General features: G+C 48.8%; 11 protein-coding genes across 11 annotated transcripts; 4 read left to right on the top strand and 7 right to left on the bottom strand.

The window, feature by feature from the left end:
* Positions 1-895: 895 nt before the first annotated feature.
* Positions 896-3,682, bottom strand: COCVIDRAFT_36601 (hypothetical protein; the record flags this gene model as incomplete). The annotated part of the gene is made up of 2 exons (XM_014702491.1): positions 896-3,534; positions 3,676-3,682. 2 exons carry the CDS (start codon positions 3,680-3,682, stop codon positions 896-898), a joined length of 2,646 nt encoding a protein of 881 aa, XP_014557977.1.
* A 449-nt stretch (positions 3,683-4,131) lies between these two features.
* On the bottom strand, positions 4,132-4,422 carry COCVIDRAFT_95573 (hypothetical protein; the record flags this gene model as incomplete). The annotated part of the gene is made up of 1 exon (XM_014702490.1): positions 4,132-4,422. A coding segment is annotated over one exon (291 nt), but the record flags the coding sequence as incomplete, so codon positions are not given.
* Positions 4,423-4,781: 359 nt separating this feature from the next.
* On the top strand, positions 4,782-5,087 carry COCVIDRAFT_95694 (hypothetical protein; the record flags this gene model as incomplete). Its single annotated transcript, XM_014702489.1, has 1 exon — positions 4,782-5,087. The coding sequence occupies one exon, from the start codon at positions 4,782-4,784 to the stop codon at positions 5,085-5,087; it is 306 nt and encodes a 101-aa protein (XP_014557975.1).
* Positions 5,088-5,555: 468 nt separating this feature from the next.
* COCVIDRAFT_36599 (hypothetical protein) lies at positions 5,556-7,242 on the top strand (the record flags this gene model as incomplete). The annotated part of the gene is made up of 3 exons (XM_014702488.1): positions 5,556-5,670; positions 5,719-6,035; positions 6,085-7,242. The coding sequence occupies 3 exons, from the start codon at positions 5,556-5,558 to the stop codon at positions 7,240-7,242; spliced, it is 1,590 nt and encodes a 529-aa protein (XP_014557974.1).
* A 501-nt stretch (positions 7,243-7,743) lies between these two features.
* COCVIDRAFT_36598 (hypothetical protein) lies at positions 7,744-8,151 on the bottom strand (the record flags this gene model as incomplete). The annotated part of the gene is made up of 2 exons (XM_014702487.1): positions 7,744-7,902; positions 8,020-8,151. 2 exons carry the CDS (start codon positions 8,149-8,151, stop codon positions 7,744-7,746), a joined length of 291 nt encoding a protein of 96 aa, XP_014557973.1.
* A 1,009-nt stretch (positions 8,152-9,160) lies between these two features.
* COCVIDRAFT_95732 (hypothetical protein) lies at positions 9,161-10,939 on the bottom strand (the record flags this gene model as incomplete). Its single annotated transcript, XM_014702486.1, has 1 exon — positions 9,161-10,939. The coding sequence occupies one exon, from the start codon at positions 10,937-10,939 to the stop codon at positions 9,161-9,163; it is 1,779 nt and encodes a 592-aa protein (XP_014557972.1).
* Positions 10,940-13,551: 2,612 nt separating this feature from the next.
* COCVIDRAFT_95744 (hypothetical protein) lies at positions 13,552-13,707 on the top strand (the record flags this gene model as incomplete). The annotated part of the gene is made up of 1 exon (XM_014702485.1): positions 13,552-13,707. A coding segment is annotated over one exon (156 nt), but the record flags the coding sequence as incomplete, so codon positions are not given.
* Positions 13,708-15,255: 1,548 nt separating this feature from the next.
* Positions 15,256-16,259, bottom strand: COCVIDRAFT_25468 (hypothetical protein; the record flags this gene model as incomplete). The annotated part of the gene is made up of 2 exons (XM_014702441.1): positions 15,256-15,487; positions 15,559-16,259. The coding sequence occupies 2 exons, from the start codon at positions 16,257-16,259 to the stop codon at positions 15,256-15,258; spliced, it is 933 nt and encodes a 310-aa protein (XP_014557927.1).
* Positions 16,260-17,640: 1,381 nt separating this feature from the next.
* Positions 17,641-18,110, bottom strand: COCVIDRAFT_95809 (hypothetical protein; the record flags this gene model as incomplete). Its single annotated transcript, XM_014702484.1, has 3 exons — positions 17,641-17,732; positions 17,781-17,976; positions 18,027-18,110. The coding sequence occupies 3 exons, from the start codon at positions 18,108-18,110 to the stop codon at positions 17,641-17,643; spliced, it is 372 nt and encodes a 123-aa protein (XP_014557970.1).
* A 904-nt stretch (positions 18,111-19,014) lies between these two features.
* COCVIDRAFT_25467 (hypothetical protein) lies at positions 19,015-20,858 on the bottom strand (the record flags this gene model as incomplete). Its single annotated transcript, XM_014702440.1, has 6 exons — positions 19,015-19,457; positions 19,542-20,213; positions 20,267-20,351; positions 20,408-20,499; positions 20,557-20,593; positions 20,649-20,858. 6 exons carry the CDS (start codon positions 20,856-20,858, stop codon positions 19,015-19,017), a joined length of 1,539 nt encoding a protein of 512 aa, XP_014557926.1.
* Positions 20,859-22,818: 1,960 nt separating this feature from the next.
* Positions 22,819-24,150, top strand: COCVIDRAFT_36594 (hypothetical protein; the record flags this gene model as incomplete). The annotated part of the gene is made up of 2 exons (XM_014702483.1): positions 22,819-23,004; positions 23,071-24,150. The coding sequence occupies 2 exons, from the start codon at positions 22,819-22,821 to the stop codon at positions 24,148-24,150; spliced, it is 1,266 nt and encodes a 421-aa protein (XP_014557969.1).
* Positions 24,151-24,287: the final 137 nt, after the last annotated feature.

The raw sequence follows: 24,287 nt of genomic DNA, 5'->3' as shown, positions 1-24,287 counted from the left end.
GTAGCTAGCAAGAGGCGTAGGGGCCAAAGTGTATCTGTTGGTTGGTGATTGGTAGTAAGGGAAAAGCAAAAGTTTTAAAAAGGGGATCGGATTCGATCGTTTTCCAAGTAAACTTTACGAATGCGCATCCCACGTGGGAGGGGCGGGTCTAGGACCACTTTGAAGCGGAAAATACTTAGTCGGCGAACGAGACGCTTTTTTGCTACGGGAGATAGGGATAACAAAGCAAAAGGGATCATGATGATCATTGAGTTCCGATCGGGTTCTCATTCTGACTCGTATTTTCTACACGTTCTGTCGAGTCGGGCATTTGTCCGGGAATCTATGTAGATCTTAGATCGCTGTCGAGATCTGGACCCAATTCAACACGGGACTTGCCGTTCTAGTGTAGAATATAATAACCGGGTCGTGCGAAAGCCAAGACTGCGACTTGTCGTGTTAATATCACACCAACAAACGCAACGGACGAAAACTATTTGAAATCTTTTCCGACCAGCAACGAACCCGCATCATTTCACATGAGAAAAAGTCCCCCCACTTGCAAAGAGTCATGGCAGTGGAAGAGTGGACATGCCGATAAAAAGCTACAAGTGAACCGGAAACCCATTTTTATAATCAAAAAAAGGAGCGAACAACAAAAAACACCACGTATGGGTATCAACAAAATATATCGATGAAGTCATGAAAAGCCCGCCCACTCTCATCGCCGCCGCCACAGAACGCCACACAGGGCTGATCCTGAACGAAACTCAATAGAGATGTTTACCACCCAAAGCGCCGGCTACCTTTGATAAACTGCTCCCCTTCCCTTGTTACATGCGATACGCTATACACTCGAACGCTCAGCGCGTGTGTATTTCCGTAAAATTCATGACACCTGCGTAGACTTTCTGTCCTACAAAGGCCCTGATGGCTGGGCGTGCTGTTGTTGGCGATTTGCCTCAGTCTTGGATTGCAGGTGATTCGTCAACACGGCAATGTTGTCCCGCGCTTCTGGCACAGTTTCAACAATATGCCTCAGGTTGATCATTTGCAATTCTGAAACGACTGCGTTCTGTGACAGGTTTGAAGTGAGGATAGTAACAATAACAGGTGCGTCAATATAGGGACCGAGAATCTCGAGTGCTTTCGGAATCTGGTGGTGTGGTGGTGTATGCATGGGCATCGGAGGTTGTGGGTTGGGCACCATGTTTGCCTGTGGTGGTGCGAATGGGTTGCCATACTGCGGGTAGGCTGCGCTGACCGGTGAGAATTGCGGCGCGTGAGGATTGGTCATCGGTGATGGACTGGGGCCGCCGCCAAAAGCGGGCTGCGCAATTGGACCAGTCGCAGCCTCATGAGCTGGGTATCGCTCAAAATGTTCAGTTGGCGGATGTTGGGGCTTGAGCTCTGGTAGCTTGGCTACGAGGGCCAATAACAGCATATTTTCCTTGCGGGGTGTCTCAATGGTGCAGTACTCCAGCATGTCGATAAAGGGAGGAAGGTTGCTTCCGCCCTCCTCAATTGGAATCACATAAAGATCTCGAAGTATGTCGTTGCCTTCGACAGGTACTACACCCCACCTGCCACGCGAGTGGAAGTATTCGTAGAGATGGTCCATGACTGTGCGTCCTTCAGTGGTGACGGGGCTAACGGCGAGAATAGAAACTTCATGGCTCTCCGTGTGTCCGATGCTCTGGATATAATCATTTCCTTTGGAACTCTCGATACGTCCTTGGATCGCCACAATGTGGGTTAGAAGCTTTTCCCAGGGTACGACTTGGCCAAAGTCGCCGCCTGCGACGAATCGGGCAACAGCATCAAACGGTTCCATAGACTGCATGTTGATGGAGCCATGCCAGCAGACTGTTGGATCGGAGGAATAGCCTGACATCTCCACATCGTTGTCTTCATCCTTGAGCAGTCGGTCAACGTCTGCATCATCCACAGCACTTTGAGGCTTGTCTTGTGTGTGCATGGAGCTGCGGCGGCGGTGGAGGAAGGTTTGCTGGTCGTGCTGAGGTGAGCGGACCTTATCGAAGACAGAGTTAATATCAAAATTGGTCGATGCTCGTCGCAAGCCGTCGTGCTGGGGTGTTTCCGCCTCGGACGTTCTTGGCGCGGCAGGGCTCTCGGATGGGGGTACGGCAACGGGTGAATGCACCGCTGCATCTTCCGTGATACTGTCCCGCTCCCGTTGAGTGGGCTCCTTGAAATCATCATTCTCAAAGTTATCTTCACCGACAATCTCCTCGCCCTTGTGTGTCTTGCGCAGCCGAGGCCCGGTCTCTTCGGTCAGAATCATTTGCTTCTCAGCCGCTTCTCGCATGGCCGCGTACTCGCGTTGCTTGTCTTCACTTGCCATTTCCTCGGCTTCCATGCTCACGAGGTCCTCGGCCTTGAGACTTCCTGACAGCAGACGATCCACAAGAACGGTGTTCTTCTTAACATTGAACATGATAGTGCGCATCTTGCCAAAGTATGGCGAAGACCCGCCGGTAGGCTCACCATACAAGTTGAAAGCAGCATGGCACATTTGAAGGGTATACTTGGAAGCAAGAGACTTGGCAGTCTCGCCGTCTGGGATGCGGTATCCCCGGGTGTCCGAGGCGGAAGTAATCAAGGGTGCCAGGGTTTCGCATAGCTTCTCCGCAACAGCCTTCTGGTTCTGAGGAAGGGCGTCAATGTCCGTGGCCAATCCGTCTTGCGGCTCCGTCTTGGTTTCATGATGGCTCGACTTTCTGCGCTTCTTACTTGCGTTGGCCTTTTCTGAGGCCGCGTCATGGCGGCGCTTCTCACCGAGAGGCGACTGCGGCTGACTTTTGGTGCCCTGCTTGTGTTTGTGAGCGGAGATTATAACAATGGCACCAAGAGAGTGTACCTTTGGTTCAGCATGGCCGTTGGAAGCTTCTGGGGTGGGCACTGTGATGGGAGCGGGAGTGGGAGTAGTGGCTTCGACAGGAGCTGCTGGAGGTTGTGAGGGCGTAGACTGTTGGGGTGTCACTGCCTTCTCAGATCGGGCATCCGGCTTGACGTCGCTGGCGCGAGGCTTGGGTTTGGAGCCCTTCTTGCGCGCCCACGGCCTCTCGCCACGGGCCATGGCAGCCAACAATTCAACATGGTCTTCGGGTTTGCATTGCTCGCAGTAGTAGTCTTTACCCTCCCAGAAATCGCCCTCGGGTAGGCCCAGACACTTGTTGTGTTGCCAGGCTGTACAGCTGTCGCAACAGATCATTTGCCGTCCGCGAATGTCGCGCTGGTCACCGCACACACAGCGGATGATGGCGTCCTCCTCTTCCTCATCGTCGTCCTCTTCATCTGCGTCGGCCGATTGCGTCGACCGAGCGCGCTGAGAGGGACCCTTTGCATTTCCTTTCTTGCTATGGGCTTGTCCTTTCTTCTCAGTCGCTGGGGTTGCCTTTGACTTTGGGGCGGCTACAGGAGCAGCAGCAGGAGTAGCAGGAGCAGCGGGAGCGGCAGCAGCGGGCTCGTCGAGCGCGTCTTGGTTCTTTGTATGGTGGCCTTTGTTGGCGCGGCCGGAGCGCCTGATTTCATCTGTGGCAGCGGTATCAGCATCAGCATCGGCATGAGCATTGGCATGAGCATGCAGCTCAGAGGCTGTTGTGCACGCGCGTGCGGTGTGCGGGGTGCGCGACGAGGAGCTGGTACGGGCGCGTGTAGATGGTGTCTGCTTACCGGACATGGTGGTGGACACGGGTGATGGGCTTCAAAGAATAGACGATACCACGAATGCAGCTTATGCTATGTGCGCAACAAGATTCAAAGAAAAAGTCTCTACGGAAGCCCCAATCCTGCCCTGCGCGTGGCGTGGCGGGCCAGCGGACACGCCGTACGAGCCGGCTACTAACTAGTCAAAGAGAGAGCAACAAGTATCCCGCCTGCTTGTACAGACTGGAGCCGCGATGCGAGACGAGCCTGCCGAATATGAGTCGCAGCTTTCTCGTGCGCGTGTCTCCCGTGGACGGAGCCGACGGCGCACCAGCAACCGGCGCGACAGAGACGACAATGGTGGATGGGAAGATGCCCCTGGTGTATGCGCTTGTATCTGAGCGCAGTATGAGGCAGCAGGAGATGGTGAATGGATTGCCGGACAGAGGCGCGGTGTGTCGTGTGGTGTCGGGATGGGTGGTGTCAGTGAGGAGACAGTGGAGTGGAGCTTGGACGCTGCGTTTTGCCGACGTCTTGGCTGCCGTAATCCCAGCCACTAGTAACAACCTGGACCCTTTGCGTGGCTGGACAAGCTGGACAAGCTGTTTTGTTGAAGCGCGACAGGACTGTACCAAACCACGCCGATTGATAGCAATCCGACTGCTTCATCTGCCACCGTAGACTCTGCAACAAACCCCCGGCAAACAATGGCCGACGCCCGAACCCTCTTGCGACAACAACGTGCAGCACGCCAGCAAGCCCAGAAGCCCCAAAAACAGTCTCAGGCACCCGCAGCAGCACCAACAGCGAAGAAGCGGAAGGCTCCTGACCAGGGCGGAGAGGAGAAGAAGCGTACGCGAACCGAGGAGGAGGCGGGCGTTCCGGCCGGTTTCTTCGATGCGGGCGCGACAAATGACGACGACGACAATGACCCAGTCGCGCCTGGCCCAGTAGAAGAGAGCCCGGTAGTGGCAGACATTCCACCCCCAGAGCCTCCGACGCCTGTAGACCCGCCGCTGGACGCTGCGGCACAAGCAGAGCTGGACGCCTTCATGACCGAGATGAGCACAGAGAAGCCGACCCCACAGCCGGCCAAGTCCGCCTATTCAGGTGCCGTCATAGAAGCAGCACCCATGACAGCTGCCCAGCTCGCCGCCCAAGTACGAGAAGAACAAAGTGCACAACGCGCCAAGAGAGACGAAGAAATGGAAGGAGAGAAGGAAGATGCTGCGCGGGCCCTCGAGGACGAGTTTGAAGAGATGGAAGGACTCGAGGAGAGGGTCAAGAGGTTACGGGAGCAGAGAGAGGCATTGCGGACGGTGTCTGGACGGCCAGGTGATGTACCAAACCAAGAGCCGACAGCCCCTCAGAATGAAGAAGACGAAGAAAGCGAGTCGGAGGATGAGGACTGGGACGACTGGCGGTTCCGCCCCGCATAAGCATTGTTGCTGTGTGTAGTCAGCAAAGTAAAGTAATTAGCGGTCAGCGCATGTATTATAGTATAGCATACCACATTGGCGATACCCGGGGCAGGCGTTTACAAGCACTAATCCAATGACTTCTTTCTAACAGGGCAGTCCCTGTTATGACCAATTCGCCCATGATTCAATATGTGGATCGCCCAGCAACCAGTTACTGCTCAAAATGTGGTACTCATAGGCAGAGGGTATACAAGTAATTCTGGTCACATAGGAGGGGTGGTGGCATGCGGTGCCAAGCCGAGCGTCATTGTTAGGGCACACCAAACGCTTCAGGCACGAATGAAACAGCCCAATCCCCACTCAACCACCCTCCTCGACATTGACACGTGCACTCGCGAGATACTGCTTTTCTTCCACCCTACCACGCGCCGACTCTACGATTCCGCAATACGCACCTAGTCTCCGCACACAACCACCTACCCCACAATGTCACGACGGCCCAACCCTGCCGCCGACCGGGCGGAGCAGAATCGCGCCACACTAAAGAACTTGGTAAAGCTCGAAGGCAACAAGACATGCTCAGACTGCAAACGGAACAAGCGTAAGAACCGTGTGCCATTGTGCCCTGCGCCCGCTAACACTCTCGCAGACCCACGATGGGCAAGCTGGAATCTAGGCGTCTTCATATGCATTCGATGTTCGGGCATACACCGCGGCATGGGAACACATATCAGCAGGGTCAAGTCGGTTGACCTAGATACCTGGACTGATGAACAACTTGAGAGTGTATTGAAATGGGGAAATGCGCGAGCCAACAAATACTGGGAGTCGAAATTGGCACCTGGCCACGTTCCATCCGAGGCCAAGATTGAGAACTTTATCCGTACAAAGTATGAATCGAAGCGCTGGGTCATGGATGGGCCCATGCCGGATCCTTCCACTCTGGACAGTGACGATGATGATATGGTTAGTATGCGCAAGCCACCTTGAAGACAAAGACTAACAGCAATCCTAGCCATTGAGTAAGGTGCAGGAGAAGGTACAAATAGAACGCTCAGCCTCGCAACGCCTGGCACAAGGATCCGGCCGTGCCCCGCCCCCTCAGCGACAAGCACAACAGCAGCCTGTTATCGACCTTTTTGGAGATGATCCAGTTCCCGAGCGACCGAGCACTGGACCGCCAGCTGCTGCACGACCGCCTCCAAAGGCAGAACCAGCGCCCCCGAAACAGCACAAAGCAGGAGATTCATTGTTGGGCCTTGACTTTCTAGGGGGAGGATCTTCTGCTGCACCTGCTCGTCCATCCAGCACAGGTCCTGCTGCTGCGCCAGCGCCCTCAAGACCAGATCTCAAGCAGTCGATCTTGTCTCTGTATGCTGCAAAGCCCGCGGCAGCGCCTCAGCCACAACAGCATGCTCGTCAAGACTCTTTCGGTGGACTCGTGTCGTCCCAGGGACAGGCATCACCACAGCAGTCATCGTTTGGCGGTATGAACGATGCATTCAGCAGCTTGTCTTTCAACGCTGCCCCCGCCCCCAAGCCTTCACCATTTTCTGGTCTGGATAGCTTCTCAAGCAAAAAATCACCACCCGCGTCGTCGTCGTCTTCCAACATGTTTGGCGGCGGTGGCAACTTTTTCGACTCAAAGCCTGCTCCACAGAGTCGTACCATGAGCCCTGCTGGAGGAGTAAGCAACTTCAGTGCCTTTTCTTCGCCCGCGCCATCCAAGCCTGCAGCTCCGGCGGCGTCTGGTATGGCCGACCTCCTCGATCTCTCCATGCCTTCCGCGCCTGCACCACAAGTCACCTCTCCACCAATAGCATCGCCGCCTATCAACTCGGCATTCAACCTCTCTTCACCCGCGCCTGCTCCTGCTACAAAGTCCACGCCCGCTGCACCAGCAGTCAACTATTCAGGGTTTTCAAACATGGATGCCTGGGGTGGTAATGATGTCTGGGGATCGTCCGCGCCTAGCCAGCCTGCAGCAACCACTACCACGGCCCAAGCAACAACAACTAGCTGGAGTGCACCTAAAGTGACACAGGACGACGACTTTGGAGGTTGGAGCAGTGCCGCGCCCACCACGACGTCCAACACTACCACTACCCAAAGTAAGCCTGCAGGAGGATTTGGTGGCACGAGCGATGATTTGTTCTCCAATGTTTGGGAGTAAATTGTCATATACTGAGAAGTTTGTACGAGCTATTGCACTCACGATTTGAAAATTAATGCCGAATCGAGAGCGTAATATGCATGGCATACATAATTGCTTATAGAAATCTTTTGAACTTGCATATCAAAAAAAATGAAATGCTCCGATCGCTTTCCCTTGCAGCCATGAACGCCGCATATGCAAGGGATTGACTGACATGTTCCATGTCCCCGTCCCAATAACAGAAAATCAACAAGCATGATGAATCATGCTCCCCTTTGCCCTCGCCCTCATCTCGACCCTCCTTTTCTATGCTCAACTCGATCCCCTAGTCGTGCGTGCGAAATGCATAATTACTCCCAACCAGCCATTCGCACCGACACATCCTATCGCCCCAAACCTCGTATATGGACGTATACGATACTATATCCTTCTTCCACCTCTTCAATGCCCCGCCCATCCTTTCATCTTCTCCCCTCACCCAACCAACTTCGCTTTGTCGCATCCGTATTCGCATTCCGCTCAGAAGATCAAATGGAAAATCCAATACAGCACGACAAACGCCGCCACAATCATGCCGCTCAGCTTGAATATCGCTACTTTATTCCCTGACGCCGCCATGCGCGTCAGTCGACTTGCTGAGCCTTTGAGGGATGTGGCCATGTTGGAGAAGGTTTCGTTCTGTATATTGAAAAAGACATGTCAGTGATTATTCACATTTTGGGATGCGAAGGCGTAGAAGGGAGATGGGCGTGGAGGAAGGCAGGATAGGAGTAGGTGTAGGAATGGGGAACGTACAGTGTTGTCGAGAACATGCTGGTCGCGTGCGCTGTCGTATATATCCACTGTTATACCGCGTAGCGCAGAGACTTTGGATGCGAGTTCATCGAGGCGCGAGTCGTTTTGTTGTTCGCGTTCGTAGGCGGACATTGTGGGCTTATGGGACGGGGAGTGCTCGTGTGCTGGCTGGTCGGGCTGGGTCGGGTTCAAAGTGGTGTTGGACGTTTGTGAGGGTTTCGTCAGGGTTCCTACGGAGGCACGTGGAAGATGGAGGCAAGGTTTAGTTTCAGGCAGACTTGGAGGGAGGGAGGGTTTCGCAGGGGGATGTGGTTTGGATTGAGGGTTTAGCCACAGGACTGGATGCATGAATGAACCAAGATGTGACGTTCGGTGCCAAGAAGACCCTGGACGGTTGGGGTTTAGCGTGCTGAGTGGAGGTCTTTGGCGTCCCCCGCTGAGAGTGAGGGGTAGGTAAATTTAGATGCGTATATCTACTGGGGCTATTTACGCGTTGTGTTTTAGGCCGAGCGGTTAGTTTTGGCAAGGATTGTGTAGAATTTCTTAGAGCCAATCAGCTGAAGGAGGTAATAGAGATTGATTCATGCCGTGTTCTTCTATCTAATCTAGTCCCTATAAGGCGCGCTGTAGCCGAGCCGCAGAGACGTTGGCCACACGCCATTAACGCGCTGGCGTCACGTGAGGGAGTCATTCACTTCCAGCCTTGGAGATGCTGGGGTCTCTTACGGTTTTGGCCTACGCCGGGGCATCTGTATCATCATTGTCATCACCACCGCTGAAATGTCTCTTGGTACGACCTTGAAAGTCAAATTTGGCGATATTGTATCTCAAGAGCATGTCTGGAACATCTTACAGCGTGTTAGATCATTACAGTAGCGTGGAAATGCTTCGCGAACATGCACAGCCCTCCAATTCATTTGCAACCCTTAAGACTATGTAAACGGGTGTAAGTTTCACAAGCTATCGTCGCGCTTGCTTTCTTGTTTCTCATGCACAGCTAGATTGTCCCAAGGCACCCGATTAGTGTCACATTATTCACAAAGCTCACACTCAAGCTATATCCTACCAGAAATCAGAGTCTCTCACCATTTTAGATATTCCCGGGACGTTCTATTCAGATCTAGACATCTAAATACTGACATTATATTAGAGTCAGGTCTTGCATGGCGTGTAAGCCTGTGTTCACGCTTTGTGAGATCTCGCCGTTCATGAACCCGTAAATGAAGCACTCTCCCAAGATCTCAAAAGTTGGACCACATTCTCCACCAAGCGATGACTTTACTCTCAGGGTGAGCGGTACACTACACCCTCCAATGATTACGATAAGATCGCCTCGGCGAACAGGCCTAGATGCAACCCCGAGATGACCGGTTTTGGTGACGATCAAGCGCCTCGACCAAAAAAATCTCGACATTCGGGCCAGAGCATCGAAGTAACATCTTGAATCGCGTCGACGGACATCCATGTGTTTTAAGTGCCGCTTTAACGGTCTGCCGTTGATGTTGAATTCGGCATTCCGTTTCCACCAGAGATGCATGTGCCACCACAAAGATGCATCCGTGTCTCCTTTGGCGTATTCAAAAGGAAGTGCACAATCAGGATCAAGAATTGTGTCATCCAAGATGCAGGCAAGAGCATCGGAGGCTGGGTAACCCTGGGCATCACGACCGCCGACCAGAGTATACCACAGAGCTTCCGTAAAGGCTTCGTCGTCGCCGTAGGGATTTGTATAACATTGCGGGTTCACAAAGTCGGGCTCGTCTTTCTCGTCTTCCCAATAACGCACTCCACTAACGCCATCAATCTCACCAAACACAACCCCTCTTACTAGAAGGGATGTCCCATTAAACTGATAACTCATCGAGAGATTGAGAGATGCTCGATAGCGCTGGTGATAGTTACTTACCAAGCTTTTGATTGTTTGTTTCAGATCCACGGCCCAGGATGGTATCGTGTCGTCACGTAAATAATGTTCGCCAGATTCACCACACTCAGCCAGGATTTCCAGCTTCCCGGTATGCTCAATCCAAGTTCTTGTGAAGCTTGTGTAGACGTCCGAAATACTAGCTTCGTAATTGACTTGGATCTTTAAAGCCAGGTGTGGTTCGAGCAGCCCTAGAATACCATAAACCCGATCCCAATTGTTGGTACAATTTGCCATGCGACAGCGCGATAACAACCGCCGACTGTGTTTAGAAACGCCTCCTCGTTGGTTATTCTGCAAGGTCTGAAAGTCCTCCACTTGTTTCCAGATGTAGAAGGGCACGTCCCGGTAAGCTTTGTATGCTGCCGGATACAGCTCCAGACTCGCTCGGAAGATCAACGCAAGCTCTGAATCCCCAGTCTGAGTATCGCAAAGACGGAGATCATGGTACACATTGTACAAAGCCCCCCATGTTGTTGTTTTGTCTCCGCATAAAACCAGACTGTCTTCCCCGCCTGCTGCCATTTCTTGGATGATCCATAGTCGCCCAAAATATGGCCTTGACAACAGACTTGTCATACTCTTCCATAGGCTGAACTCGTGAGAGCTATCGAGAACAGTAGAGAGGTACTGCTTTACAACTTCAGGTCCTTTTTTTGCAGCAGCTGTGATAGCGTTGATGAAGTCGAATGTTTCGTCGCTTTCAGCATCTGACTCTCCTAACCAGATGGCAACATTGCTGGCAGATTTGTATAATCCTGCCATTTTCTTGACCTCACGACTGCGTTCCGTTGAATCTTTTTGATTGATGCATATCGCGTCGGCCCATATCTTGTAACCTATTTTCACGCACTCGAGTTCTTTCAATGCTTGCAAACACTTTGCGAGATTCTTCCCAACCGAAATTCTTGTACCATTGGCGTAGATTGTCTGTCGGTCGCGCGGGTTTCCCCAAGTATAGCTGAGCGCGAGGAACGGCAACTTGCTTCTGTCCATGCCACGTGAAGAGCAGTCTTTGAGCGGATGGTGAGAGAGTTCACAATGCAGATTGTCAGGCTGCAAACGTGGCTGAAAGTGACCAAGATCTGGTGCGAAAACATCACCTTGCAAGATGGTGAGTAATCTTATCTCATCTTTGGTCTGATCCAGTGGTTGATATTCCATGTTGAAGAGTGTAATGGGAGTAGGATTGTTGTAAAAAAGTATTGTCTTCAGTATGGAAGAGTAACTCAACTTTGTGATGAATATCGACGTCCAAAAGCCCTTTACCTCAGCCCTGCATATGGCTGCAGCAAGACTGTGTTGTAATTGAGTTGGCATTTTGCGAGTGGCTGCAGCAAAACTGTGTTGTGGTTGTGTTGGCATATCTGTAAACCACTAACGTGACACAGATGGTTCACCGGTAGAGTGTTATGGCGCTGCCATTGCCAGGGCTTACTTACCCCGTTTGGTTGTAGCGCCTTGGGTGGGATTCTGTACTTAGCCTCACCTCCTACAGTTCCAAGATAGTAACACTTGTACCATACTGTTTTGATACCCTGTCCCTTTTGGTGGCCGTCCCGGCCGTGATATAGAGGTGCACAGCACCAGAATGGTAAAAGCCAGCCTGTTTGTATTAGTACTGTTCAGCGAACGTCAGGGGTCTCTAGGCTGGCAAATTGGCAGAGACAAGAGCGGGGCAGGATTTGCCAACACAGAGGTAGGGGTCAAGGAGAGGATGCTCAGCCTTGGGTATGCATGGGGTAACGAGGCTGGGAGGTCGGCGATTGGGCAGTTAAACGCGAGCTTTTTGCCACGGAGGAAAAAGAGGAAGTGTGTTTAAAGCTCTGTATCGACGACGATTAAAGCACCAAAGGATATTAATTGCAGAACATATAGCGTTGGCATTCGACGGTTCAAGCGTGTTTAATGGGTTGCGTCATTGTGGTAAGCGCTTTTCAGCCCAATAATGGATGTGCATGGTGAGGGTCGACAGCCTTGTGATATCGATATCAAGGTTAAGAGAGGCTCTGGTGCAGGTGGCTTGGCGGAAAGGGTGAGCGGCGAGTAGAGTGTTTTGATGACCTCAAGGGCGCACGGCTGAGGCAGCTGCTACTAGGCACGGCTTCCCTTTCTGGCTCTCCAGCGTCTCAACCTTGAGCTTTTTTATTCCGCTTTCTGAGCTGTAGGGTAAGAAAAATAGGTAATATAGGGGTTGGTGCGTAGCCATAGCTCGCCATCTTTGCTGTCACCTTTGATTTTATTTTCATTGTATGCGTTATGCATGCTCAGCATCTACAACTAGGCCTCAACTACACCCCGTATGATTGATTGTGCTACTGCAAAGCTGTAAAGATCACCACGATTACTTCTGTTGACACTGATGCCAGGCCTGCCGTTTGTTTGTGGATGTGGACGTGAATCAAAGCAGGCAGGTGGAGCAGACCACCGCATTGCGCTTACCACAACCAGCATAGTGTTACAAGTAACAAGAAGAATTCTCTTCTTAATAGATAATGAGACAGCTAAAGGCCTATAGACGCCTATATTAGAAGTTAATAATTATTATAGAGCTTAGAGTTACGTGATATATTATCTTACTAAGGACAGATAGATAAGACAGCAAAACTAGAAGTAATAAAGATTTAAGAATAGATAGATTTTATAATTACTTTTATTATAGTTTACTTAAATTATACTTTCTTGCTAATTACTTGACCTTATAAGATTAATACTTATTAGTCTATTTAGTATATAGTAGGAATTATTAAACCTATTAACTATTATCTATCTTATAAGCACACCTAGGCTGGTCATTGGGTCTCCACATCGGGATCTTAAAAACGCTATTATCTCCACCAATACTTACCCGATTAGGAAGTTTAGTAGCTTATTTTAAAGCTCTCTATTGGGGCTTTATCTTGCTATATTAAAGTAATACGCTAGCTATACTCTATAAGGAGATATTTAAGATCGGAGTAAAATGTGGAGACCCAACTCTTGGCAGGGTGGGTAGGCTAATAACTTCTTACCTATCAGAGTTATCCTATTACTATATTAGACAGAAATAAAACTTAGATTAAGGGCTACAAAATGAGCTACTAAACTTCCTGATTGGGTAAGTATTGGTAGAGTAAATTAAGAAAAACGATCCCGAGGTGGAGACCCAACTTACCACGCTAAGCACACCACTCCACTATATCGCTAGATAACTACCTTACGGAGCTATTCACCTTATCCTACTCGCCCTAACCCGGATTGAGCTTAGAGAAGTATCAGCACCCAACCCCGTGTAACAATAGATGGGCAGGGGTAAAACGCGCTATTTAACTGCAATTCTGTTTAGACTATAGTTCCGTTTAGTATATTGTGTAGTTCTACCCTCTCTAGCCCTCTATTTTAGCGGGATATTTAGGAGAACGTTAGCCTTCTCTTATGCCGTGGCCTTCCGAAGGCTTTGCCTTAGCGGGATACTAAGTCACGTGATCAGCGCCCCGCGTTAATCATTATGTTCTGACGTGGACGTTCATAGGTCCTTAGCCTTCCATCCTTGATTAAGAAGAGAATCCTTCTTGTTACTTGTAACACATCATTAGTCGCTATAGTCTCTCGGCAAATAGCTAACTATCATGCCGGACGTTCCCAATCAATCTTCCGCAGCACGTAAAACCAAACAGTCGGCGGTACCGGGATGTAGAGTGTGCAGTAGACGCCGTATAAGATGTGACGGAGCTCAGCCAGCTTGTGAGAAATGTATCTCTCGCGGCTTGCACTGTCCAGGATACGGGAAGACCCTCAGGTGGATTTGCGGGCCCGCCAGCAAAGGGCCAAACAGGCTCCATTTTCGCACAACCCCGGCCCCTCATCACTCCCGCCAAGCTGCGGACACTCCCATCGTATTACAGCCAGTAACCCCATCATATCTGTCACACGTGGTACCATATGAACATAAACAACTACCTAGTCTATTGTCATCAGTACCGATACTCGGCACGGAAAGCCTCCTACTGCAACACTTTGCAGATGTCGTGTCCGTACAGCTCGCGTGGTTTGAAGGAGAATCTAATCCATGGCGAAGTATCATTCTGCCCATGGCTTTGGAATCGCCTGGTCCTTCTACATCATTATGCTCCCTGTTATCAGCTATACTAGGGGTATCCGCAAGCAATGTTGCTTCTCGCCTTGCTGAAGGCGATCCTCAGCGTGATTTATACCTTCGTATCATGGATTCTTTACGCACAAATACCTTCCGCCTTCTGTCTAAGGATCTACGGGTATTGCGAGGCGCACTGCAACTGGGCACACCACCTCCACAACTACTAATTCAACAAGTTATTGCCAGTGTGCTGCTCCTTTCATACCTCGAGGTTCACTGGCCATCTAACGGTATGTGGCATTTTCATCTCCGAACTGCACAAAGCATTAGCAGCATGTTGCAATTCACAGCCACTGGTGACGCCACAAATGTTTTTCTCTCCGAAGAACTGTTCGCCGCTAGTACATGGCCTCTACTGACTAACTGTCCAACGAATGAGATATCTACGATCCAGGAATTGTACAGTAAGAGCCATGTTGGACAAGATATCAAAGGCCATTCTCCTTTCATAGCTTTCGTTATCATCATACGCCGTGTGATTCAGGCAAGAATAGACATAGGAATACGAGGTTTAGAGCCTGGAAAGCAGCATGCCGTTCTTTGCACGACTCTACAACAAGCACTAATTAATCTGGAGCAAGCCTATGAAACAGCCCTCCGAGAATCGACCAAAACGGCAAGTGTGAACGACCACGATTTGAAGCTTATAATTACTGCGTACTATCATGCGACGCAGATATACTGCCACCAGGCCCTATCCGCCCCGGTGCCAACGTTGAATGAAGGCTTGTGCGCCTGTCCTGATCAAGCAACGCTTCTCAGACTGCGCATCCACCTTCTTGACTCGCTGCTATCTCTCAACAACCCTAATGCACTCGCACAATCGCAACCATGGCCTTTGTTCATACTGGCAACAGTGAGCGCTCATGATCCAGTTACGCACCTGTGGTTTGAGAAGCGGATGAATTCCATCATGACGTTGTATTGTGAGATTGATCGACCGCAGATGCTTAAATTTCTGCGGTCTTTTTGGGCTCAGGTTGCATGTCATAATTGGATTGAATACGCTCAGTTATGGAAGAAGGATCATCAAAGATTTCTAATACTATGATCTTGCCGTGCATGGTGGTTGGAAAAGCTGAGCATGTGAGTAATAACTGCATTCTACTAATCTCATAATCGAACTCGAGTTTGACGTATTCCAGAGCCTTTAAGTTAACAAGATGACCTTAATAACTTATAAATCTGCAACCTCTGCATCTTTGATGCCAAAAATGACAGACATGGGGTCCTTGTACTTGTAAAGCCCTAGCGCTGGTTGGCTTATACCATAGTTAAGCAGACGCAGGACTTGCGGGGAAAAATTCTTCTCCTTGGCGACCTCGACAGGAATTTCAAGCTGGTGGTTTTCCTCTGGTTTTAGATATCCCTTGCACATGAAAAGGCCAATGACTTCACGAATCTCATGTCTGCGTTAATGTATCAGTGATCTTTCATTCTAAGAAGTTATAACTGTCAGAAATGATGTTGCACTACTCACTTAGTTTTGTTGGCACCACCCCCATGGTAGGTATTACCAGGGAAGATAAGCGCGTCGCCAATCTCAAGTTCCACTGGCACTGCCTCGACGGTGCGCGGTGCGCGATCTAAGCTCCAGACATTGGATTTGGGGATGACCATGGTCGCACCATTCTCGTAGGTACACCTAGTGATGGCGACAAGTAGACCCATCATACAGGAGTCGAGGCCACTGGGTAGGTGATAATCACTATCGTCCCGGTGCAGGTCCTGTGCGTGCGTGCCAGGCCGGATCTGAAATCCGAATGTCCCAGCAAGAGTAGGCTTCGTGAAAAATGTACGCCGATTTTCACCGTACCAGGGAGAACATCTCGAGGTCAATATTTCGTTGCAAGTATCTATCCACAACTGGTTGGTCGCAAGTTCAACGCAACCCTCGGATGCTGCTAGTAGTCCTGTAGCCCGGCGTGTGGTAGTGGGGAAGAAGCCTGAGGCATCAGGCACATCGGCAGCAAAGACTGGGGCCAGCTCTGCCTTAATACGAGCCGCATGCTCAGTGGATATGAGATTCTTGATGACCACTCCACCATCTGAGCGCACAAGCTCGACCACCCGCTCGTACGTAGTCGCCGGGTCTTTAGCATCGAGGCGCTTTAGCGAAGGGGCGGTATTACCAGCCTTCACGCTAGGGTCAATGGTCGACGATGTAGTCGTATTGGTCATCTTTATTTGAGGTGAAGTTGAAATCGATTTTGTGGTTATGCGAAACAGCAATTCTTTATAATAATTTAAAACTTTAGGAGCCTTCCGATAGGTGATTGAAGATTAGAGAATATTGCGTAACATGTTAAATGTTGAAACTGCAAGGCAACAGTACCGTATTTAACTTCCACACCAACTCTCATTCGATTATGGAAATTTCCATTAGCTTAAGCATGATTGGATTCCGCTATGCCATTCCGGTGCTGCTGCATCATCATTGATCAAAAGGTTTCTCAATTTTCCCCTACCGTTTCAGCATAGCGTTGATCTGACAATTAAATTACTTGGATATTGAATGATTTACAACTCAACTAAAGTGATCGTAAGAAATAACTACTTATGATGCTAGCCCCACTATTTCTCCCAAAACCCTCCTGATAACGGATTAGCGCTTACTTAAACTAGCGTGAAGGCGGGGCGCGTTTGACTAGGATTTGAAGCGAATCAATTGTTACGGGCTATGGTCACTCAGATATTCTAGAATTTGCAGATAAGCAATTTTTGTCATTGCGCAGACTAATAAGTTTCATCCGCAACATAGCAGTTGGTCTAAATGATCTATGTAGCCTTGTCGTGAGCCCTATGTTACACAAGGTCGAGTGCTAATACTGTGCCAGTGCACAGGGTCGCCAGTGACCCTTGTGCTGACACTGCGGTCTGACCGATGGAGTATAAGATAGAGACTTTTCGTATACAATAAGAGAGACATACAATCCCTCAAGTTTCAGAGGAATAGTGTGCTGTTATTACTCTTTGCTAGCCCTCTCCCCGTAACGATACGAGCATCTCCAAGGAAGATATCCGCACCACCGTCCACCATAGTAGAACTTGTGGGTACTGCACTCCCCACACTCGTTCAAATGGCGAAGCCCAAGAGGCCACAAGCTTATTACAAGTAAAAATAGGAAGAATCTCTCCCCGAGTAGGAACAATGAAGTAGTCGAAAAACCACTCAGGATGCTAACTAGAACCGAAGAACATCGTGGGGCTAGGTTAGATTTCAGCTCTATTCTATCTCGATTGCGGGTCGCCCCTTGATCTTTTGAGCTCGATCACGTATCGTATTACACCACGAAAACTAACTAATAAGAAGCTTAACACTAGAAGTCTAATATTACTTCCACTCAAGCCATACTCTTAACATGGAGACACGTCGAGAACTCAGATTTAGCATTCTTTAGCTAGCTTGTTCTGTCCAACTAATCCTAGATAAACACAGGCCCAGGTTTCTAAAGTAGTTTAGAGTAGCTTCTATTTAGATTTCATATCTTCACTAAATTCCATGTCGATTCGATAGGGCTAATAGTAGTAGTATGCGATAATGAACCTTTCGTTTCACGGGTTATACCAGCCTGTCCTTGTCTCGAATAGGATCGTAAAACGTTGCCGCGCTGCTAGCGCTCTGCGAGCTATTTTGTTTGCCTAGGTTTTTAGCTGACAGTTGTTAGTGTGCACTATGCAAGGGCGACAGTATGCACAAACCATGACTTCTAGATATAGCTAACGCCTTTGCGACGCGCCAGTCGACAATTGCTCGCGTCACCTCAGGGCATCCTTGCTCTACCATCTGCTTATTCACATTTTCTAGGCAGTCCTTCTTGACGCTCTCTGTTATGTCCCTGAACTTCAAATTTGGATCCTTCTCTCGCAGTTTATTCGTTATCTCACGCGTGACTCTCTTGACGCGGTTAGGCTCTCCATAACTGAGCAATTAGGCGGCGATTTTACAAGGAATATGTCCCATTGCGTGGGATTGAGCTGAGCATCCTCTTGGGCTTGTTTTGATGTATAGTCCCATGGCAAATTCGCCATCCCGTCGACTGGTCTGAGCGAGCTTGAAGATCTTTTGGACCCCGTACAGCTCTGACGTCTCTTGGTCCATGGCACAACGCTAGCTGGGTTATGACGTGCTGGGCTAGCGAACCGAGCCGCCCGGCTCACGCACCCCCTCATCAATAAAAACGAGTCTCCCCATGCCACGCTATCCCGCTTTTAGCGGCTGGAGGGACTGATCCCTTACTCTAGAGGTCCAAACGTGTTGTGCGACCAAGGTCCGTACTGTGCATAATCGCTGATCGCGCTTCTTGGTAGAATGTGATGGAAGATTGGTATTTGCTGATATGGCCCGCGCCCCAGCAAATGTAAGGTATGTAAGTTAATAGGAAAGCATCGCTGATATGTAGAGGATGAAACTTTAAATGTTTGTGATTGATGAGAATCGTAAATACATGTCGATCGGACTGCATATTACTTGTGCAAGGCTATCATGCAACGTCATTATGTAGTGTATTCACCTTACGTATTCAACAAAATGAAATAACACTACAGCCACTTGACCGCTGGGCAGCTACTAGATCATCGATATCAATTTCTTCCCCATTTTTTACCGATCCCCCATTTTCAAGTCTACGACTACATTTTTCAACCGACAGAAGTGATACAACCACGTAAGGCCCGTTGCAGTACCCAGTGTCAAGCAAATACACCTCCTCGCCTACGCTGAAACTCGATCACTTCAAATTTTCCAGGCAACATACATCAGTAAGTTACCAGTTGCACATACCTCTGCGTACTGGTCTACCAAGGGCGCGTGCCAACTTCTGTATCCTTGTGTAGCATTTCTCTTGGGCAAATGGATTGATAAGCTCTTTCACCCCAAAAAGTAGGGCTAATCGCTCACTTCGCAGAGAAGGATATGAGCATGAAGGGATGCATGTTATTTGCCTTGTCCGCGTTCAACCGCTACTTTCTTGAACGCCAGCATCTTGGTTGGATCTGGCAATGAGATCTTGCCAACATCGATTTGAGCATGTCTCTCTCGCTCGTTATTAGGCATCTTGATATCGTAGTCGAGGATGAGACGGGCCAGGATCATTTTAATTTCATTTGCGGCATAGAAACGACCAGGACAAGCGTGTCTACCATAGCCAAAAGTCAGGTTCTCTTCATTAGAGGTAGCAAATTGGTTGCGGGCGATATCTGCGGCGTTGCCAGTAGAACAGGTCTTATAGGCGCGGAAGCCATCAAAGGTTCCAGAAGAAGGGTAGAGCAATTCGTCTTGGTAGACAGCCACCGTGGGAACTTCAATCATGACGCCGGCGGGAATATATTGGCCGTTGCTGAGAGTTATGCCCTTGAGTGTGCGGCGGGTAAAAGATGCTGAGGAGAGAAAGTTAGTGGCTGAGGAAAATTCAAGAATCTCTACTGATTAGGGCTCATTTTCATACTAAAAAAACAACTTACTGACGAAAGGTCCGTAGAATCGCAAAACCTCCTTCATGTAGCTGTCGAGCTTTTTCAGCTTCTGAAGTCCACGGAACGTAAGGGTGCCACCCTCTTCAGCTAAGACGTTACAAATCTCCTGACGGAGAGGCTCTACATACTCTGGTGTAACAGCGAGGGTATACAAGATGCTTGTCAAGGTGATGGTGGTAGTATGGGTAGCACCGAAGATTAAGGCCAGCAGCACAGTGGCAAGCGTCTCAACCGAATCAGTACCATTGCTTTCGTTGATCAACCATTGCAATACGTCGTCTGGCTCCTGCCAGTTAGGATCATTGGCCTTAGCCACCATTCGCCCTTTAACTATAGGGCGAAGAACTCTTATAGTTTGTTTCTCGCGCGCGCGAAGTGCAATGATTTCTGGCGTACGTGACGCTAAAAAAGGTTTTAGCCATGGTGGAAGCTTCTTTAAGCTAGCAACAGCGTTTGTAAGTTCAACAGCGTAGAAACAGCTAAGATCGAGATATTCGAGATCCCTAGCTAGCTCTCGGCCGACAAAAACTCCACCCGAAACCTTAGAAATAATGCGGATTAGTTTCTCATTGACATTTACCTCAGTCCAGTCGTTACATGGGGGTAAATAGGTCTCGATTGCGTCATTAACATCCTGAAGTATGGCTGCGTTCAGCCGTTCTATAGAGGTTAGCAAGACTAAATCGAAAGATCAGTTCTTTCTAGGGCCTTACGTAGCGCTGGGGTAAGTTTTGCTCTGACTGAAAAGGCGGCTGCGTGGTTCTCGATTGGAAATTTTGTGTATTTGGCTTCTAGGACCTGCGCACAAGAAGTTAGCAGAGTTCAAATCTACAATAGGCTTATTTACAGCTCACATCTGAGGTAGCCAATGGGAGATTAAGAACATTCTCGGGCAACTTTCGAAGCTCGGGTAAAAAACATGGAGGGATGACGACGTTTTCCTTGCCTTGAAGAGGTGTTAGCGATGGACTGGAAATTGTTCTTCTGTACGGGGCTGACCTACCACTCTCATTGATGAGTGTGAATACAGAGCCTCTAAACTAATAACGCTATTAGTAAGCAGGAATTGATCAAGTATATCAGAGCTAGACCTACCTTGCTATACCCCTCCTTATATAACTTCTTCGCAGAAGTTATGAAGTCATTCCTCGCTTTGGTGTCTCCTTGGAGGGTCAGAGCAGGCAGTTTTTTAATCTGGGCTCTATAGTGTAGTCGTGGGATAAAGGCACAAGCCGCAAAGATAACAGACACTATAGCTGTCGTCTGCAGCGTACGTACCACCAGCTCGACAGTCTGAGGGTTCATATTAGCGATGTCGTATATGAGCCTAGAAGGAACGGCCGCACAAGATATATATACTATGTCTACGCAACACACGGGCCGATATACTAAAGAGGGCTAGCCAATGACATGGAATATACGGTAGAAGCGGTCTCAACGGCCCGCGATTAGAAATTGCGGGGTGTCTTACCAATACATCTTCGCTCGAACAGCTATCGTTTAGTTGACTACTACGGTTTTAGCTCTATGCGGCCCAATTAAAAAGTACTCAATACAACTACGTCACAGTGGGGCTCGCTTACATCCTCAGATTGTTAAGTATTCGGCGATTATTAGATCTATGGACAAAAAAGGGAGGTCAAGGGTCTCTCTCACAATACCTGAAAATCAAAACAAGCGGCTATTTCCCACCAAAACTAGCTATCAAGAACTTGAAATGTTTTTATCATAAAGTGGTTTTGCACGGCTAGGAGGGGCCGCCATGTTCCGGTTGTACCGGTATTGTGAGAGGGACCATAGTGATAGTTACGTAGCTCGCCGAGACGGCCAAGGATCTATAGTAGTAATGATCCGCTTATACTAATATAAGGCACTAGGTTTAATTCTTTACTGCGTATACACCCTTACCCTGTCCCTTTAGCATTTTATCTGTCCTTGCACAGTTCTCGTTTTACTAAACGGTCTAATATTCTAATAAGAGTGAGACGGGGATAGGGCAGCTCCTTAATAGGATCTCAGATGTTATACAGATTTTGGGTACTCTAGACGACACTCAGATTCTATATCCAAAATCTAAACGTAGTTTAGATAGTGCGCACACAGAACCCAGGTGCTGGCTAGAGCACCAGGATTATACAGACGGGCCGAGATTCTATTGAGACGCTATCCAAGCGGCGCATAGCCAGTTTCACAATCCTCCATCAGATAAACGATGTGTATTTGGTCAGCCTACCGGTCTAGCCAGCCTACTAGCTAGATTAAGAAACTAATGCGCAAGCCACATGATAGAAATATCCATTCTAGATTCGGGGTTTTTGCCAATAAGTGGACGCTAATGCTCTAGGCCTATCGTGGCCAACTACTCACTATGTCTAGTACTAGAATAGCATTGCGGGCTGTATTTCGTCCGAAGCGTTCAAAATATCGTAAGTTTCAAAAGCCTCCCTTCCCTTGTGATATTCTAAACTAGCCCAGATGCTGGTAAGAGTTTGACTATGCGAATATTCGTTACTCTGCTTTTGTCTTCCGCGCAGTAATGAGGTTTTATATCAAGCAACGCTGTTTATATTTGTTTTCATACCTGTTTAACCTGCTTTTTATATATACTCATCATAATAGATTGTTGTCTAAACCTCCGTATTTTATCACACAACAAATCTTTAACTTTCCTGCTTTATAAGAAGACGTTTATGGTAGTAGATCGGCTGTCAATATACGCCGGCCCGATGAATAGTCTTTCCGGTGAATTTTTATCTCGATTGCTTCGTGTTCTAGCTGCAGGTGGCGGATTGATGGCGTGAGGATCAGTGATACCAAGACCTTTCCATATCACCTAACTGTATAAATTCCGCTGGTATTCTTCGAAAATCGATCAATCATAAAACATTTTGTTAAGTGTTTGATTTTCTGCTCACCAGATTCACGTATTGGGTTGAATCTGCTATTCACATTTTGATTCATTATGGCTCTCCAGAATCATATCTTAGGAAGGATTGCAGATTGGACTGCCCCTGATTGGACTGTGACCATTTGCAGTCTAGCGATTATCGCCGCAGTCTTGTTATACCTTTTCCAGATGCGATTTGATCCTCGCGAGCCACCTGTTGTACATCCCAGATTTCCTTGGATCGGCCATGTTGTTGGCATGCTTATTCATGGTCCTTTGTATCTCAAGACAATTAGGTAAGTAACCTCATGCTTCTTTCAAACAAGATCCTAATATTTGTCCAGTCAGCGGTGCAAACAACCTATCTTTACAATGCCAATGTTGACCATGCGCACTTATGTTGTCACGTCTCCTTCCCTTGCCGCAGCTGTACAACGCGCGCACTCTACCTTGGACTTCGATCCACTGGTCGTTGAGATCATTCCTCGCGTATGTCGAACGAGCGCACAAACGAAAAAGATACTGGAGGATGCCAAAGCTAAAGAGGAAGGGCGTGTTCCTATGGTGAAAAGATCCCATGAGCATATCAACCCAGGGCTTGCTCCGCACAGGATCGATGATCTGACCAAGCAACAATTAAACCACTTCAGCAATTTCCTGGAAAACATCGAAGACAATATCGATGTGGACTTGTTCAGGTTCATTACAAGACCGCTGATGGCTGCATCTATGCACGCTTTCTACGGCCCCCGAAATCCTTTTGCGGTACATCCAGAGCTAGTAGAGAAATACTGGGATTGGGATCACATGAACCTCGAGCTAGGTGCTGGGGTTTTGCCTCAGTTGACTACAAGAAAGGCTTATCAAGGCCTCGAGGCCATTGTTAAAGGCTTCATCGAATACACGAACAATGGTTACCACAAGGAAGCCAACCCTCTAATGCAAGAGAAGAAACGCATGCATAATTCTGAAGGAATATCGGACGACGAGAATGCGCGACTCGAATTAGCCATAAGCTTTGCAATCAACTCCAACGCTGGGATCACATGCTTCTGGGTTCTGAACAACCTCTTCAGCCGCCCCCACCTACTTGGACAGATTCGGAATGAGATTTACCAAAATGCATTTGAAGCTCCTGGAACTATCTCAGTGAACAAGCTCCGAGATACTTGCCCATTGCTGAACTCGGTCTTTAGGGAATCAGTCCGACTCATCACCCCCATGGTGTCGGCGCGATATATAACCGAGGACACCATTCTAGAAGATAGCTACCTGCTACGTAAAGGTAGTCTCGTGCAAATCGCTAACGGTGTTATCCACGCCGATACTAACATCTGGGGCGATGACGCTTCTAGATTCAATCCGCATCGTTTTCTTTATAGCCCAAGGGGTTCGAAATCCAATCATGACGGCAGTATCTCTAATGAGAAAGCAAACATAGTGCATGCTGCTGCTTTTAGAGGCTTTGGTGGAGGAACAAACATGTGTCCAGGACGCCACTTTGCGCAGATGGAAGTTCTCGGTGCAACTGCTGCTTTAGCGTTGGGCTTTGACATACAGCCTATATCGGGAAAGAGTCAGTTGCGATGGGACCCACCAAGGAACGAGAACAAGTTTTCGCTGGCGCTGCTTAAGCCGTCGAGGGCCGTGAATGTGAGGTTCTCAAGAAGGGCAGAATTTAAGATGGTGAAATGGGTTTTGAAGGCTTGATAAGGATTCATTATGCGTAAGAGGATTGTGACGTCTAGGATAAATAAGAGAGCAGGGTGGGGAGGTGGGAGGGGGGGGGGGGTGACCGAAAATGCGAAGCCCTAGTCTAGTATAATATACTACCCCATATATCCGTT

This window comes from Bipolaris victoriae (assembly GCF_000527765.1).
Source record: "Bipolaris victoriae FI3 unplaced genomic scaffold scaffold_30, whole genome shotgun sequence".
Classification (NCBI taxonomy): domain Eukaryota; kingdom Fungi; phylum Ascomycota; class Dothideomycetes; order Pleosporales; family Pleosporaceae; genus Bipolaris; species Bipolaris victoriae.
Note: the sequence above shows the minus strand (reverse complement) of the source record. Positions and strands in the feature narration are given on the sequence as shown.